At 38.0% G+C, this 18,265-nt stretch overlaps 2 protein-coding genes across 5 annotated transcripts in view; both read left to right on the top strand.

The window, feature by feature from the left end:
• Positions 1–9,687, top strand: part of LOC108986045 (helicase protein MOM1-like) — a 31,163-nt gene extending 21,476 nt beyond the window's left edge. For 2 of the 3 annotated variants that reach the window (XM_018958544.2, XM_018958543.2), the window contains exons 14-20: positions 571–1,486; positions 1,650–1,855; positions 1,977–2,081; positions 4,040–6,148; positions 6,242–6,835; positions 6,967–7,192; positions 8,595–9,687. In XM_018958544.2, coding sequence (XP_018814089.1) covers positions 571–1,486; positions 1,650–1,855; positions 1,977–2,081; positions 4,040–6,148; positions 6,242–6,835; positions 6,967–7,192; positions 8,595–9,343 — 4,905 coding nt within the window. In that variant the 3' untranslated portion in view covers positions 9,344–9,687. The remainder of the gene's footprint in view (positions 1–570; positions 1,487–1,649; positions 1,856–1,976; positions 2,082–4,039; positions 6,149–6,241; positions 6,836–6,966; positions 7,193–8,594) is intronic. The other variant, XM_035689975.1, reaches the window with a different exon arrangement.
• Positions 9,688–13,163: 3,476 nt separating this feature from the next.
• On the top strand, positions 13,164–17,640 carry LOC108986028 (E3 ubiquitin-protein ligase WAV3-like). 2 transcript variants are annotated; one of them, XM_018958520.2, is made up of 2 exons: positions 13,164–13,737; positions 15,485–17,640. In XM_018958520.2, exons 1-2 carry the CDS (start codon positions 13,513–13,515, stop codon positions 17,369–17,371), a joined length of 2,112 nt encoding a protein of 703 aa, XP_018814065.1. In that variant the 5' UTR covers positions 13,164–13,512; the 3' UTR covers positions 17,372–17,640. The 2 variants fall into 2 exon arrangements, with proteins under 2 accessions (XP_018814065.1, XP_035545840.1); XM_035689947.1 differs by lacking the exon at positions 13,164–13,737 and adding an exon at positions 14,626–14,861.
• Positions 17,641–18,265: the final 625 nt, after the last annotated feature.

Raw genomic sequence — 18,265 nt, 5'->3', positions numbered from 1 at the left:
ATTTCGAAAGGCCTTGTGTCATGACTTGATGTAAGGAATGGCTTACATGTCATGTGCATTGCACTGTCATCATCCAATTAGTGCAATGTCAATTAACGAGTACATCATGTCATAAAAGGGGACCACTTTACTGATAAAAAAGGGTACAACTTGATATTTTTTGGAACATCAATTGGACTCCTGTCCGAATTGGATTATGTTTTAAAGGTTTAAAAGACTTTAAAAAGCTTTATTTTGGAAAACATGATAACATAAGTATCAAATTAAAACCACTAACAAACTGAAGCGACAAAAAGGTTATTTCTTATGTTTTTATATCAGTCATTGTAGTCAATAGCAGTAGCATGTTCTAGAAATTCCATTATGTTAGACTACAGCACTGAATATATACTGTGCATTGAGTTCAAGTCTGCATAATTACAAAGTGAAATTAAATCTTCAAATGCCTCGTGACTATAGAAAGTTACACAGAAATATGTCTCCGGGTGTGTGTGTTTGCACTCATGCTGGACAATGCGCATTTTATGTTTGCTATCATAGTGTCTTATCACAACAAGTTTTTATTGACAGTCAATTAGTGGTTCTGGAAGGAATTCTCTTGGAGATATATTGGATGACTTCCTACGGCAAAGATTTGGTCTAGATTCATATGAACGCCTTGAAATGGGTGTTCTTCCTTCTAAGAAGGGAGCTGCTTTGAACAGGTTCAACAACAAGGAGTCTGGGAGATTTGTGTTTTTATTGGAATCCCGTGCTTGTTTTTCTAGCATCAAACTGTTATCGGTTGATTCTGTGATCATTTTTGATAGTGACTGGTCCCCCATCAATAATTTAAAAGCTCTGCAGAGGATATCAGTCGATTCACAGTTTGAGCAGATAAAAGTATTCCGGCTGTATTCATCCTTTACAGTGGAGGAAAATGTTCTAATCCTTGCGAAGCAAAATAAGTTCATTGATAGCTTACAGAACATAAGCCGGAGTACTTGTCATATGCTGCTGATGTTGGGGTTATCCCATTTATTTGATAGTTTGGATAAGTTTCATGGTGCCAATACCCCAGCCTCTGCGGCAAGTATTTCGTCTGAACAATCACTTTTGAAAGATGTAGTGCAGGAGTTTTTGTCCATACTTCTTGAGAATGGTGAAGAAACTGCCACAAGTAGCTCATCTATAATTTTGAAAGCTCAACAAGTTGGAGGAACCTATAGCACGAGTTCTCCTTTGCCCGGTGAGCTTACAGTTCCGCTGTTGGATGAATCGCTACCCCAAATATTTTGGACGAAGTTGTTGGAGGGAAAGCAGCCTCGGTGGAAATATCATTCTGTTTCAACTCAGAGGAGTCGTAAAAGGATTCAACCTGAGTTATCAAAGAAACCAGAAGTTGAGAGTGATGTTGTAAAGAAGCAGAAGGTGCTCAATAATAACATTGATCCGCCTTCTCTGAAATCTGGATTAGAGAAAAGAATAATTGCTGGGGACAAGGAAGGTAAGTGGGTGATGTGACTGACAATCGCAATTTGTCTTTCCATTTTCTTTTCTGCTTGATAGGCTTTTGTTGGTGCATTGAAGGTCTATTATTGTTTGGGAAGGATTGTACATCTCCTTAATCCTAAAATTTTAGATGTTTATGGCATCTGTTACTTCTGCAGGTTTGGATACTGCGAGTCAGTCGAATGATAACCTTCACGCACACCATGCTCCTACTGCACCTCAGTTGCCTAATTTTATCTCAGAATTCTTGGAAGGTATTAAGATTGAATTTGACAAGCGAAGAAAGTTGGGTGATGCACAGAGTAGTCTCCATCTTCTTCTGAAGCCACAGATAGAAAAACTTTGCCAAATTCTACAATTCTCTGTATGAAACTCCTTCTAATAATGATTTTGTGTGAATTGAGCTGCCATTGTTTCATTTCCTTGATAATGGTTTTATTTCCCATTTGTTCTCTAATGACGTTGATACATTTTTTCTTATGCAGGGGGATGTCAAGGACATGGTTGAAAAGTTTCTCAAATATGTTATGAATAATCATTCTGTCAACCGAGAACAAACGACTATGTTGCAAGCTTTTCAGATATCTCTGGTTAGAATCTCTTTTTCCGATTCTCTTTTTGGGAAGTGAAAAATATTCTCTCTCCTTCCAACCCCATCGTCTATTTGTAAAAGTATCTTTGAAATTCGCTGAGGAAAAAAAGCATCTGTCATATTCTGAATGAAATATAAATATTGGTCCTTTTATCAATGAATATTAGAACATTAGACGTATTGATCCAGAAAAATAAAATAATGTTAGATGTGTACATTTTTTGTACCAACTATGAAATCATTGTTATTCATGGATTCTTATTTTTGTTCATCCTATTTTATTTACTTTGGTTGAAAGATCATTTGTTTTATACATCTCGTGTTTGTATTCATTACCACTTCATCATACATGCTTTTTCCTCTGGTAGCCTTAAAAGAAAAAACAATATTGTTTTTTTTTTTTTTTTGTGGAGGTATTTATGTTAATGCGTGTTGTTTTGAGGAATGGACTCAATCAAATCATTGGGTTGACCAACAACACTCAAAATGAATCATTGAAATGGATCATGCCTAGCCTTTTTTTATGGACATAATAAATTACATAATATAGTGTTGGAGTGTTTAAATGTTTCCCACTGTGGATTTTCTATATCATCCCTAGGTGCCCTTTTGCCAATTCTTTTATGCTTGTATATTTTGACTGATTTAACCTGCAATATCTCTTGCAACATCTGCAACAGCCCTGCAGTCCCCCTATGTACTTGACCTGCCGGAACAATTTCCTTTGATTCATGTGTTTAGGTTGCCTGAAACTAATGTCCTGTGTCTAAATTATGGATCTGAAAACTGTTCAGGGTGAAACTTTCAGTCTTCTTTGAGGCTAGCAGTAAGCCTAAAAGCGAGGCACATGTGTCTTAATCCCAATTTAAATTGGGATTGGATTTATTGAATCTGAAAAATAAAATTTATGCATTTTTGAGTTTCATTCTATGCTTACAAAATGAATGATAAAGAGATAAAGATGATCATTGGGTTGAAAATCAAAGTCCAAATATCATGTTTTGTTCTTGTCCAAATTTCATATTTATTCTGGTCCAAATTCCACATTGAGTTTTCAAACATACTTGCCTACCTTGCTTTCTGCATAAGTTGGTCAAGTACATAAACAATCTTTCAGTTTTGCATATTGATCTTTTTATTTTATTTTATTTTATTATATATATATATATATAAGTTGCATATTGATCTTTTCGCTCCCTTTGCTTTTAGTTTTGTTAGTAAGAAACCCTCCGTTAACATGGCATGCCACATGTCTACACTTGACCTATCATTTGGTTAAAGAGTTATAAAAAAGTATAAAATTAATTTACAAAGTTAAAAAATTATTACAAAATTTTTAAAATCAGTTAAAGAATAAAAAAAAAACCAAAACCTAAATAAAAACTCAAAAAACTGAAAAAATTAAAAAAAGAAAAAAAACAATCTAATGCAATTTTTGAAAAAGCCAAAAGAAAAATTGAGAAGGGCCTACACGGGCTGCCATATTGAGAAGGGATTTTCCTAACCATCTTTGTCCCCATTGCGTGGGGTCTGGAAAATGTCTTGGCCCCAGTGCAGCACCGAGGCCTGATTTAGTGCTTCCAAAAAGGAAAGGAAAGTCATTTTAGTTGGGATGGAGGGAGTACTATATTAAACTAATCACACTTTGCATTCCAGTTGTCTCTCTCTCTGATTGATGTATAGGCGCTTCTTTGTTTTACTTGTGTGTAATGCAAGCCCAGATCTGCACCTGAGCTGCTTATTTCCGGTTTTCTGCTAACCAGCTTTGTGGGTCTTTCAGTTGAATAAAATTTTCATTCAGCCAAATTAAAGTATATAGCTATAGTTGAATGTGATTAATGATTATATATTTTACTATTGTACGGGGCTTGTGTGTTCATGCAATTTCTCTCTCTCTCTCGGTACTACTTTGGCATTTCTAACAACCTACTTTACCGGTGTCTTGTTCAAATTCAGTGTTGGACTGCAGCTTCCTTGCTAAAGCACAAAGTTGACCATAAAGAATCTCTTGCACTTGCAAAACAGCATCTAAATTTTCTCTGCAACAAAATAGAGGTGGACTATGTTTACTCATTGTTGCGGTGTCTGAAGAACATATTTTTATACCGTACAGGGAATTTACAAATTGCAGACTATCCCAATGTTTCCAACTTACCAACAAAAGGTGTTACAAAGGACCACTCACCTACAAGGCTTCCACAGTCAACAAAATCTAACCTGCAAAAGGAGAAGGCAGAGGTTAAAGCCTGGTCACAGCATCTAGAATGTTCTGATAAACATGTCCTTCCACAACCTGGATTGGCGCTAGAATTGAAACTGGCACTAAAAGATGCTTTGAAAAGTATCAAAGAAATTCAAAAGAAGTGTAACAAGCAGTGGAACAAACTGATTGAGAAGCAACAGGAAGAAAAGGATGAGATTAAGAGAACTACTGAGGAACAGAAGGCACAGCTTGAAAAAGAGCGAAGAATGAAATATGCTATAATCCGTACTATGCACAGTAATGTTTCTATGAGAATAGACAAGCTTAAGGTATTGGATAATGAATATGATAAAAGAATTGAGTTACTACAACAACAGATGGAGAAACGCCTAAAGCATCTTGAGGAAATGCAGCTGGTTGCTAGGAGAAAGTTGCTTGAGAGGAAGGACCACTGGGTGGAAGAAGTGAAATCCTGGGCTCAAGTTGAACTGTTATATAAGATATCTTCAAATGAACCTGGAAATGGGGTGAAATGCTTGAAGACTTGTGAACGAGTTACAGCTCTTGATAGTCCCAAGAGTGTTTCAATTGCTTCTGGTCATCTTTCAGAAGAACATAGTTCTGACAGAACTGTAGATGCCTTACCCGGTAATGGATTGGGATTATCTGGAACTCCAGAACCTGTTCCTAAAAAGGCTTTTACAGCTCTTGATAGTCCCAAGAACGTTTCAATTGCTTCTGGTCATCTTTCAGAAGAACATAGTTCTGATATAACTGTAAATGCTTTACCAGGTAATGGATTGGGATTCTCTGGAACTCCAGAACCTGTTCCCAAGAAAGCTGTAGTATGTAGCAGTGCTGTTGAAACTCCAGCTCACCTGTGTGGGCCTGATAGTGTGAGTGATGAATTAAATATCATGGCTTCTGTGGGTGTGACGCTTACTGGGTCTGAGAACTGCCACGGAGCTGGCAGTTCAGGTGATGATCAAGTTAATTTTGACTCTGTTAATTCTGGTGGCAAAGAGCGTAGTCCTGATGAATTAAATACCATGGCTTCTGTGGGTGTGGCACTTACTGGGTCTGAGAACTACAACGGAGCTGGCAGTTCAGGTGATGATCCAGTTAATTTTGACTCTGTTAATTCTCGTGGAAAAGAGCATAATCCTGATGATTTAAATACCATGGCTTCTGTGGGTGTGGCACTTACTGGGTCTGAGAACTGCAATGGAGGTGGCAGTTCAGGTGATTATCCAGTTAATTTTGACTCTGTTAATTCTTGTGGCAAAGAGCATAATCCTGATGACGTCGTCTGTAGCAATCCAGACACAGAAGTCCCAAGGGAAGTGCCTGTAACTGTCAGTTCCAGTGAGGGCACTGGGAAGTTTCCTACAAGTCCTTCGTCTGGAGAACAACTGGCTGAAGGATCCTGTGTCCCAGATGAAGGGATCGCTATAAGGGTGTCAGAGACTGTCAGTTCCAATGATGATCTTGAGAATCTTTTCTTAGTCAGTGCACCTCCGTCTGATGAACAAATTCCTGATGGGGCCAATTCAAGCATGCCTGATAGAGAAACTCAACTGGGAGAGTGTGAAACTGCTCCTCATAAAGGAGTAGAGGTTGATAAAACCAACAATCAGAATGATGGAGCGTCTTATGTTGCCTCAGATAATAAACTAGCTTCCATTTTAGATAGGTTTTCGGTCTTAATCAAAATAGGTCAGGGTCCTTCAGTTGACCACCAAGATGTATTAAGTGATGCTATCAAGGAGAGCACTCATTCTCAGGAGCTTTCTCTGGTAAATTCTCCTACAGTGCAGCCCACGACAACCATGGCTCAAGGTGGTCCTGTGCCATTCTCTCAGGTATCTTTATTCTGCTTCAATAGTATCCACTGAAATGATTAAGAAGAGGCTTGTTTTATTTTCCTTAACGAACCAATCAATATACGTACACAGGCAGTCCAAGATGAATGTACTCCACCATCCACATCTGCCCATACGCCCATTGGAGACACACTGGCTAATGAGATGCAGAATACTTCACAAGAAGTTGAACCTTCAGGATCCCATCGGGTTGATGCTGGGCCCTCTAATCAATTGAATCATGAAGCACCTGCAATTGAGCCTGTACAGCAGATACAGCTATTATCATCTGCAGATTCACATTCTGGAAACAATACTTCTGATTTACTTTCAGATGGTGGAGTTGAACATCAGCTAAACTTTGAAGGCCATACATCCAACCAACTTACTCAGACGCCTACGCAATTAGGTGAAAACCTTATCGACTTTCCAGATCAAGCTGTTATGCAACCATCAACTTCTTATGCATTGTTGTTGCCCATTGAGGCACCTGTCAGTGGCTCGGGGACACATTTTTCAGATACAAGGACTATGCCCATCGCAACAGATATTATTAATCCTCCTATACAACCTGCACCCCCAGTGGCATCCCGCATGCCTATGTTTTTCTATCCAGACCCGCTTCAAACTGAGTTGGAAAGAATTCGTAAAGAAACCGACCAATTTATCAAAATTCATGAAGATACAGTTAGTTTTCCAATTTTCTTAGCTGCTTGATTTAGTTTTTGTTTTTAGCATGACAAGTAAGCTGCTTGATTTGGTTGTTATTTACTTTATTATCTAATGGCTCAAAAGTTCTTTTTTCAACTTTTGAGCAGAAGTTGCAGCTCAAGTCTGATTGCGAGAAGGAGATTGAGGAAGTTGTTGCTCAAATTCGTAGAAAGTATGAGACTAAAATTCGGGATATGGAAGCCGAATTTCTTGTTAAAAAGAAGGAAATGGATGCAAATCATAATGGAGTTCAGAATAGTAAATTTTTGGCCGAGGCTTTCAGGTTTAAATGCATGGATCTCAGAGGACCTGGTCCATCAGGAATGCAGCATGGTATCTTATAGCTCACTCCTTTTGAATAGTTAATTTCCATTCCTTAGTTGGCTACTCAAATTAGTTGTTAGATCAGTACCTTTGTTCAGTTAGGCTCTGTGCTTGGCCCAGAACAAAGCCAGACAGAGTGAACTATTTTAAAGAATGAAAACAGAAATCTATGAGGATTGAAGGCATGAAGAAGAGGCATGTTCTATAAATTTTATGCTTTTAAAAAATGATTCAAAGAAATTGAACTTTGGATAGTATTAACTTACAAAATTATCTAGGAAAATGCATCTGTTTTTTTTTTTTTTATTATCAAGAATTAGGTATGGATGCATGCTCTTAGATCCAAGTGACACTTGTTTCACATGGATTTGTGTCATGATGGATTCAGTTCTAGCAGTACGAAGCTGATCTGTTTGTTCACAGTATTGGCCAAGGTTAATTATTGGTATATGTAATTATCTACCAATTAACAGTGTAGAAAAATAAAAGATGCTGGAATCCATATAAACTGATTATCTCATGAAACCAAATAAAACGTGTACTCTGTTTTCTATTGGGCAGCATATGTTGCTCTAACTGCAAATGGAATTAAATTCCATGAGATTTTATTCAATATAAATGTAGTTTGAAGATTTAACCAAACATGCTATCAAGATTGATGGGACCTTTCCTATTTTCAAGTATAATGAAAAAACTTTCATAATTATCATATCAATTTGGGTCAGTCAACGATTAAGGGCCGTATATATGACAGAAAATAAGGTAACACATTAACTCAATACTTCTTTCTGCTCAGAAGTGACTGACGTTTTTGGGTACTTACATGTGGTATGTTTAAAAAACAAGATATACACTGGTTGGTTCTATAGATAATCTTACTTTAAAAAAAAAAAATGGATTAGGTGCAATTACTCTTGAGGTTTGCGCAACCAGCAAGTTTCTCACCATATTTAGGAGTGTAACATTTTTATATATATTTAGTACTGCACATAGTAGATCTGGGGTATTATGAGTGTAATATCGATCTACATTCAAATAGTACACAGTATATATGGAATGTGTTTTGGAAGAGAGAAACAAAATAAAGTTAGCACAAAAATGTAAAAGAAAAGGTTGAGTGAGAAAGGGAAGATAACATTCGTTATGTTGCTGCTTCCTTGAGAAGGCAAATAAAAAGGGTTATGGAATATATCGTGGCTCATCATAAAAACATTTTGGCGGGGGGTTATCTTTACTAATACTAGTGCTGTTTCTTATATATGTATGCATCTCAAATTTGCCTGTAATGTTTCTATCCTCTTTGGAAGCAGGTTTTGTGAATATCTATTATTTAAGTAGACAATATCGATGTATTTCATGCATATTGAATTTGCATTTATTCTAGTTTTTGCTTTTTTCATGTTCCTTGCAGATGTGCATTCAAGTTTAATGCAGCACCTGGTTCAGTCACGGATACAGCAAAATGTGCAAGGATCTTTTATTTCTGTTCCGTCCTCGGCCAGTGTTTCTGCACCTAGCCTTCAGACTACCAGTGCGCCTGCATCCAACCTTCAGAGAACCAGCGCACCTGCATCCAACCTTCAAAGAACACCACCACATTTAACACCACCACATTTGGGTAGCCCGCATATTACATACCCACCTGTCCAGGCTTTTCACCATCCATCTGCATCTCTTTCAAGTATTCCTCCAATTACTATCTCCATCTTCCCTCCTCCCTCAGGAAATCTTCGGGTTGGCAGTGAAATACGTGCTCCAGCCCCACACCTGCTTAGGTCTACAGCCATGGCTGCAACGAGTCTGCCTTCTCTTCCACGTGGACAGCCTAGTCACCAGGCACCTAGCAACACTGCTACAACCTTGCCCTTACTTCCCCATCCTCCACCCATAGCAGAAGCGCCTGCATACCTATATGGTCCACACAATAGGCCCCAGCTGCATGAAACTGTAGCCAGGTCTTCATTTCTTCCTACATCTCTACCTCCCTTTGATCTTCTCATGGACATTGTCAGTCCAAATCTGCCAGATTTGCTCCAACAACCAGATTTGCGCACGTACTCCAACTCCCTGAATCGATCTGCTCCAACAACTAGTACGGTGGTTAATGCTGTACGTACAGGTGGAGGCCCTGACCTTGTTTGTTTATCAGATGATGACTAGCAGTAGCTGGGTATATAATATTTTGTGACAAACTAACTCCCCGCCATCAAATACGTATTGAAGCATTTTGCATTTGAGAAACTGACTTTTTTCCTGAAGAGAGCTTGTGGAGAGAGATGGCCTAGTGAGAAGGCAGAAATGAGGTACCACTAATTCTCGAAATTTTGTGTCGTAGAATGTAAGATACTTGGTCTTACATTGTTGAAATGGTTGGTCTGTACATAGGTGATATGTAGAGAATGTTTGAGATATTAATTTATCTGAAAAAATACAGTGCATGTTTCGAAAATGTGTATGATATTCTTCATCTGATATGGCGAGTAGGAGGAGCTTCTAGGTGTGGATTTCTTATTACTTTATTTTATGAAGGGGTCTCTCTATGGTACATCCTGCAAGATTGGCTGCTTAATGAATATGTTATAAATACTCCCCCACAAAATAAGTCACATCCACTTGTAGTTTGGTTAGACAAAACCAATCTATCTCATCTCATTTTATCTCATTATTACAATTTTTTCAAACTCTCATACAAAATATAATAAACAATTCAATTTTTTCAAATTTTAAAATAAAAATTATATTATAAAAATATTTTATTCAATTTTTAACAGAACATTTCATTTTATTTGAATTATGTAACCAAACGAGGCCTTACACTTGATTGAAGTGTGTTTTAATTTAGGAAAAAGTTATTTGACCTGAGAATGCTTACCAATAAAATTGAGCAATTGTGAGTTTTTTTTTTTTTTTAATTTAATGGTTAAAGAAGTGATTATTAATGAATTAATATTTTTTTATTTTATAAAATTATTTAAAAATGTACAAAAAATGGTTGAAATAAAAAAAATAAAGTGTATTTTATATTTATAGGTCCAAACTATCAGCCCTGGTAACTCTTTAATTGACTCTGATTAATAGTGTTACGTGATGTGATGCTTTTTAATTTTTGTTACACTCCTGCTATGTACAATCGCCGCACAGTCGGCTGCCACGTAAGCTTCAATTAAAAAAAATGAAAAACAGAGTTCCATTCCCGCTTCCTTCTCCTGCATGTCTTGCGATTCGTGGGCTTTGACTATGGTTTCTTCGGCGATTTGTGGCCTTCGACTCTTTGGGTAGAAACTGACGGTGAGTTGAATGCATTTTCGATTCTCTTCGACTCTAGTTCCGCTTGCTTCTCCGTTGGTGCTTCTCTTGCGTTGTGGTCTTCGGCGATTTGTGGTCTTCGGCCAAAAACAGACGGCGATTTGGTGCTCATTTTGGAATTGGTGTCGTCTTCGGCAATTTGTGGTCTTCGCTCAAGCTTCAAGTGGTTGAGTCCGTAAGCAGCAACTGGATCTTCAAGTGTGAAAGGGTCGCCATCTTGGTGCACACATTTGCTGGAAATATTTGATAAGTGCAACGATGGAGGTGAATTTTAACCCTGTGAATGAATGATTTGAAAGAAAGAAAAATGTCCTAAAATGAGCAAATCAAAATAGAAATAATAATTTTTTTATTAACCTCAGTATACTAAAAACAAGAAAAAAGTTATAGATTGGTCAAGCATGTAGCTCATAGAGTTAATGGAATGAGGTATTAAGTTTAGCCAAAGCATGACAATAAAATAAAAATAAATATAAGGAAGAAGAAGACATATCTTTGCAAGATGATAGCAGACACTATGAAAATGCCACCTTATATGCGGATAATGAGCGCAATAGAACTAACAGAAATTGGAAGGGAAGAATAGGGTGCAAAGAAACACAAAAGGTTAGATGCTACAACAGTATAGTAGTGGTTGTGCTAGTGTAGTAATTATGTGGGTTGTAATTAATTGGAGAGAAATTTCATCATATTGACACATTTATAATCAAGCAAGGAACTTAAACTGTCAGCGATTGGCATGTATTTTTTCCAATGGCTTTACTAGATGTAAGAAAAACTCATTCCCAACCCCCCACTCACACTCTCCCCCTATTTTAAAAATGGAAATCAAGACAACAACATCAGATCTCAATCCATAGAGATAGTTAGAGAAAGAAGTCAGAACAAAAAATATAAAGATAACCGACGTAAGTGTTCGACTGCCGGATGAAGCTGGCTAAGTTCTTGTGCTTGGACAGAAGCTTGGCTGCAAACTCATATGGGTTCCAGACCACAAAGTCGTTGTTGCCATCGCTCCAGGAACCACTGAGTCGGGCCCCGGCTCGTCCACCATGGCGTAAAGCTTCCTTAGAAATGGCGGCAATGTATCCGCCGTCGTCTTCGTCGAAGATCTGGCATCATTAACATCTGCCATTCTTCTTCTTCTTCTTCCATGCTCCTCCCTCACTGAAGACGACGGCTTCGAGGGGAGGGATGTGCTGTCCTCGACGGAGGCGCTTCGAGGGGATGGAATCGTTGTCTTCGACAGCAGGTAATCGTGGAAGGATTGAGAGAGAGAGTTCTAAACTGAGGAGAGGAAACGCAGAGGGAGGGAATGAGGAAGGAAAACATTTTGAGAGAAGGCTGTGGCATTGAAACGCACGATGAGGAAAAAACAATTGAGAGAAATTTCTGGAATCGAAACGGTGCGTTTCGATTAATTGAATCCACGTCATCATATACTTGCACGGCGTTTACCCGGGCGACTGAACATATAATTTCTCTTTTTGTTAAGGATTATGTGCCGACTGACTTATTTTGTGTAAAGAGTAGCTTTCTCAAATGTAAAATACTTTAATACGTTACGTTAAACATGGCCTATTTTTCTGATATTTTTGCCAACACCATTGTACTTTTGAGATTGCTGCGCGAGTCAGATTTATGGGTAAGGAATTTTCACGTTGAAAAGCAAACGCATGTATATGTATTTTCCTAGACGTAAACCCATATGGGCATTACAAAAAAGGAATGATGATGACCATATGTTTTGACCCCCAAAAAGTGGGATTCATCGGATAAAGACAAGGAAAAAGCTAGAGCCACCGAGGTTGGGTACCGAGTATGGCTACCGACTGGGTACGATACTAATATATAATTTATATTTTTATTATTTTAATAAAATGATAAAAATGACAATAGTGTGTAGAATGGGTCGTATTCCATTTTAGAACATTTTTTATTTTATTTTATTTTATTTTATTTTATTTTATAATTTACAGTCATCACATGCCATGTCAGTCGGTGAGGATTCCTATCCGCGGTTACTGTAGAACTACCCGTCAAGACAATAATGCAGTCTTCTAGATTGTATTAATGGCAAACCATGCATGTTGAATGACAAAAATAGGAAGAATGACAACTTATTATATTGTACGCAGATTTTGACTCACCAAATCCTTTCCTAATCTTATTATTAGTTTTATATTTTTTATGGATAAAATTCACCTTTGACGGCACTTATCTCGTCTCCTCTTTGGTGAAATTTTTTTACAGAATAATTCTTCTCAATAAGTTATTATTTATTATTTTATATTTTATATATATTTTTAAAAAAATTATCGAAGATAAATAATAACTAATATATAGCAAAATCCTTTTTTATTTTGGCAGAAGATGTTGTCCAAAAATGCATAGACTCTTTACTAATTTCTCATCCCAGAAATATTTTTTGTTATTTTTTTTTTTTTTTTATAAAAATGAACACTGTCATATTAGATTGGAATTAAAAAAATAATAATAAAAAGGTTGAATAATTCAAATGGTTGTTTCTTGTTGGCGACTTTTTTAAGAAAAAATTAATACTATTCCTCATATTGTGGATCATTTATCTTTCAAACTATCGTCCATTTCATAACTGGAGAAAGCACCAACACCTTGAAAATAGGTGATAAAGACCCTAAATACCTGTTCCACGTTCAACCGACACATACGTGCATATCTTGTTCTAATCCACCATAGCTGATCAAAGAAGAAAAAACCAAAGATTTCAAGAAGAAAAGGCTGCTCTCAAAATTGACGACTCTGTTTGGCTTCTTTCTCTTCACCATTGCATCCTAAAGAAAGTTCACAAAACCAAATGCAGCCAAAACAAAACCGTCTCTCTTTCTCTACCCATTATAGCATAAATTGGTGATTTTATAATCTTTGGAATCTTTGGCGAATACCCACTTCGAGTTTTGTATTCTTATGATCTGATTTTGCCACTTTTTCTCTCACGGAAGAGAGGAAGTACTACTGTTAGACACCATCTTAGAGAGCGAGAAATGGGAAGCAAATGGAGGAAAGTGAAGCTAGCGCTTGGCATCAACTCCTCCTGCCTTTACGTTCCTCAAACTCTGGACGATTCCTCGCCGCCTATGGCATCCGCAGCCAGACTCTCCGATGCCGTTTCACCCTCCACGGGTCATGGCTCTGGTCTTCGACGGACAACGCAGACTCCATCCTCCTCAGGCGGACGAGTCTCCATAACTGGACCAACATCCTCTAAGGTTTGCATTTATGAGTTATAGAAGGAGATTATCTGGTTATATAGGGCAGCTATTTTTTTTTCTTTTATGAATCTTTATTCATTGTGATAGGTATTTAGATTTGTTTCTGAGGTTGTTTTTGTGAGAAGTTCTTGATTTTGTTTTTCTCCTGTTATATCATTGAATCGTTTAGTGTGTTCTTCGCATTTGTGAATATCCATGGTGGATTCTGATTGTAAACTTAAGCCAGTTATGTAGATTTCTTTTTATCGGAGTTAGTTGATGTGATCTATTTTTATAAATATATCGTTACTGGTGATATGTATTTGGTTTGTTTTCAATTGTTGGAGATGGTGATAATGTGATGTCAATGAATATTGTGGAGGTGGCTATTGATTGTCATGTCGTTTTCAAGTGTGCCGAGGCTTGTGGGGTTGGGTAAAGTGGAGTTGTCCTTTTGAGGACCTTGGTCTTTTGGCTTATTAGAAAAGGAATACCCTGCTGCACTTCTCTATTTCTTTCCTTTTCATCCCCCCATGAATCAAAGTGATTTGTCTTGTCAGCACAAGTGCATATTACCCTCCTTCCTCCCTCTCTCCTCTCTCTCCCCTTTTGATGTCAATTTTCCAAAAGACCATACCGTTGATTGGGAACTTTCCTGCAATAAGCTTCTACAGATCAGATGGCAGGATTGAAGAAAATAAAAAATAAAAAAGAAATACTAGAGCAATTCATTATTTGCACTTCTTTTGATGGACTTTTTGTATTTTCTTTTCTTTGTTTTGTTTTTCTTTTGCTATTGAAAGCTTCATCATTAGTTTTGGAGTATTTCTGCCAGAAAAAGAACAGGTTTGAGAATTGTTTCATTATTCTTACTTTTTAAAGTCACCGGTTGATTGCAGTTAAATATCCATGATGTTGTCCACAATTTCTTGACTACCTATCATTGACTTCCTTTATTCGTTGTTTAGCTGATCTATGGAGGGGTCATACAGTATCAGGAATAAATTGTTTTTAACTTTTTTCTCGAAATTGGCAGCTATGGTGTAGATAAGTTACATTCTATTTCATCTTTTCATGCACTGGTCTTGGTAGTGGATCAGCATGTGGACAGAAAGGGTCGTTCCCAGACTCCATAATTCATGGTGACCTCTGGCAATCTCACATTTATCCTAGAACACTGAATATTATTTTGTGGGTTTACTCAGATTCACGAATCTGCTTTGGATCTGAGTCCATACATTTTTCGATAAGAACTTTAATAATGCAACCTTTCATATCTGTCAGGGAGAGAAATTTTTAGAGCACTACTTTCGTAATGGTAATGCTCTGCTTGTAAAATTCAAGTGGATGCCTTTATTATTATGAGTTTTTGGATTGTGAAATATGATTTCTTTATTGCTTTTGATGAACTTCAATATGAATATGTCTGCAATAACTTAAATGCTATTCTAGCTCTAGAAAATACACAAAATGGGATTCTAGGCGAAGAGGGCTTATTAAAGTTCCAGCATTTGAAAATAATTTCATTCTTATTTCAGTCTTTCCTGTTATCATCATTGAAGTACAACAATAATCATAGCCTTTTCTCTGCTTGTAAAATAGTGATTTGTTTAATTGTGCATCATTAAGCTTGCAGATCAATTCACGGTAATGAAATTTCATTACTTTGTTTAGTTTTGCATGAATGCTTGTTATTGTACCTATTTCTTATCCTATATCTCATTGGGATCATTCAATCTCACACGCTTCTCTTTCAAAACTGCAGAGGACCTGTGCAATATGCCTGACCAACATGAAACCAGGCCAGGGTCATGCCATTTTCACTGCAGAATGCTCCCATTCTTTTCACTTCCACTGTATTACCTCTAATGTGAAACATGGGAACCAAATTTGCCCAATCTGTCGTGCAAAATGGAAAGAAATTCCATTTCAAACCCCTGCATATGATCTTTCCCATGGAAGGTCCCGAATCAACCCAGTAAGTAGACCCCAAGATGATGGCTGGATGACTGTTCGGCGACGCCTCCTTCCCCCTCGGTTAGGCACAAATGGGGAGACTTCTACAATATTTCAAACCCCTGAGCCAGACGTCTTTGATGATGATGAAGTTTTGGATCTCCAAACTGAGATTACCGAGAAACGTACATCTGCTAATGAAGCTGCTGATAACAATGCTATTGGAATAATAGACATTAAAACTTATCCAGAAGTTTCTGCTGTTCCTAGATCAGCCTCTCACAATGATTTCACTGTACTAATACATCTCAAGGCTCCTATTACAAGTGAAAGGCAGGATCGAAACAGAAACCAGACTGAATTGCTGCCAGTATGTCAAAATTCTCGTGCTCCAGTTGACCTTGTCACAGTGCTTGATGTTAGTGGCAGCATGGCAGGTACCAAGCTGGCCTTGCTAAAAAGAGCCATGGGCTTTGTAATAGAGAACCTTGGGCCCTCTGACCGGCTTTCCATCATTGCCTTCTCGTCTAGAGCCTGTCGCCTCTTTCCTCTCCGTCAAATGACTGATAGAGGACGGCGGCAGGCTTTACAGGATGTCAATGCTCTGATTTCAAATGGTGGGACAAACATTGCTGAGGGCCTAAGAAAAGGTGCCAAGGTGTTGGTAGACCGCAAGTGGAAGAACCCAGTTGGCAGCATCATACTGTTATCTGATGGGCAGGATACATATACTGTCAGTAATAATGGGGCCCGTGCTCAAACGGACTACCAATCACTTTTACCCCTCTCAATCTGTCATAATAATGGTGAAGGCTTGCAAATTCCAGTGCATGCATTTGGATTTGGCGCAGACCATGATGCTGCATCAATGCACTCGATCTCTGAGATTTCAGGGGGGACATTTTCTTTCATAGAAGCTGAAGGTGTGATTCAGGATGCATTCGCACAATGCATTGGAGGCCTCCTGAGTGTCGTAGTACAAGAGCTACAAATCAGAGTTGAGTGTGTTCACCTGAGTTTGCAACTCAGTTCAATAAAGGCAGGAGGTTACCAAACCAGCATCGTGGCAGATGGAAGAATGGGCTTTATCGATGTTGGGGTCTTGTATGCTGAAGAGGAAAGGAATTTTTTGGTGGCAGTCAATGTTCCAGTTTGTTCCTCTGATGAGATGTCGTTGTTAAATGTTAGATGCATTTACAGAGACCCTATTACAAAGGCAATGGTGAGTTTGGAAGAAATGAATGAAGTAAAGATCCAGAGACCCGAAATCACTAGCGAACTGGTCGTTTCCATGAAAGTGGACAGGGAGCAGAATAGGCTTCGTGCAGCAGAGGCAATGGCTGAGGCTAGAGTTGCAGCTGAAAATGGTGATCTAGCTGGTGCAGTCTCTGTCCTAGAGAGCTGTCATAGGTTATTGACTGAAACTGCCTCTGCACGAGCTAGTGACCGGTTAACCATCTCACTTTGTGCTGAGTTGAAAGAGATTCAAGAAAGAATGGCAAATCGTCGGGTATACGAGGCATCTGGAAGGGCTTATATTCTGTCAGGTTTGAGCTCACACTCGTGGCAGAGGGCAACAGCGCGAGGTGATTCCACAGATGGTACAAGTCTTGTGCAAGCTTACCAAACCCCATCCATGGCTGACATGGTAAGCCGGTCCCAAACCATGTTTATAGGGAACTCAGCACCTCATTGATCTCTCCAGCCTGCACAATTGCTTCCATCAAGATAACAGGCATGGTGATAGTTAGAATTGTCTTTGGAAATTATCCTCACTTCACATATATTTTGTATCAGCAGAACTTTTTGCATTCTTTGTTATTGTTTTCTTTTATACCCTATTGTGGCTTTGGGAAGAGGGGTGTTAATGGAGAGAAGTTTCAGATGTTGAGCTGGTTGAAGTTGTTTCTAGTTAATGGGGCTCGGCTGAGATAAATGGTGAAGAGTGAAAAAGTTACTTAAGCATTACACTGTGATTTCTGTGGTGATGTATATAGAGATGTAGAGAGTTTGTTGTTCTCTTCTCTGAGAAGAAAGGAAAGAGAGAGAGAACGGGGGGTGGGGTTGGGTGGGGTTATATGTAATTGTGGGTATACTTGGGGCTCACTTTGGTATATATGTTATTTTCTGAAATACTGCTCCTGATTCTTTTCGCATGCTCACTTTGGTATATATGTTATTTTCTGAAATACTGCTCCTGATTCTTTTCGCATGCTCACTTTGGTATATATGTTATTTTCTGAAATACTGCTCCTGATTCTTTTCGCATGCTCACTTTGGTATATATGTTATTTTCTGAAATACTGCTCCTGATTCTTTTGGCATTATGCCATAAAGATTTTTTTTTATAAGTAAAAATATTATTTATATATATATATATATATATATATATATCAAAAGGAGTAACCAAGTACACTGAATATATATACAAGAGAACACCTTGCCCATAATAGAAAAACCGAAAAATCCCTAATAACTCAAAAAGTCCGTGAAAAACAACCCAAAATACACCAAGCCCGAATCCAACCCCTTGCTTCCCGTAGAACAAAAACTTTACCCAAAAACCCCACCTCAACCCATTGTTTCCCAT

The sequence above is a fragment of the Juglans regia genome, chromosome 5 (assembly GCF_001411555.2).
Source record: "Juglans regia cultivar Chandler chromosome 5, Walnut 2.0, whole genome shotgun sequence".
NCBI classification, from domain to species: Eukaryota; Viridiplantae; Streptophyta; class Magnoliopsida; order Fagales; family Juglandaceae; genus Juglans; species Juglans regia.
This window is presented reverse-complemented; position numbering and strand designations above follow the sequence as displayed.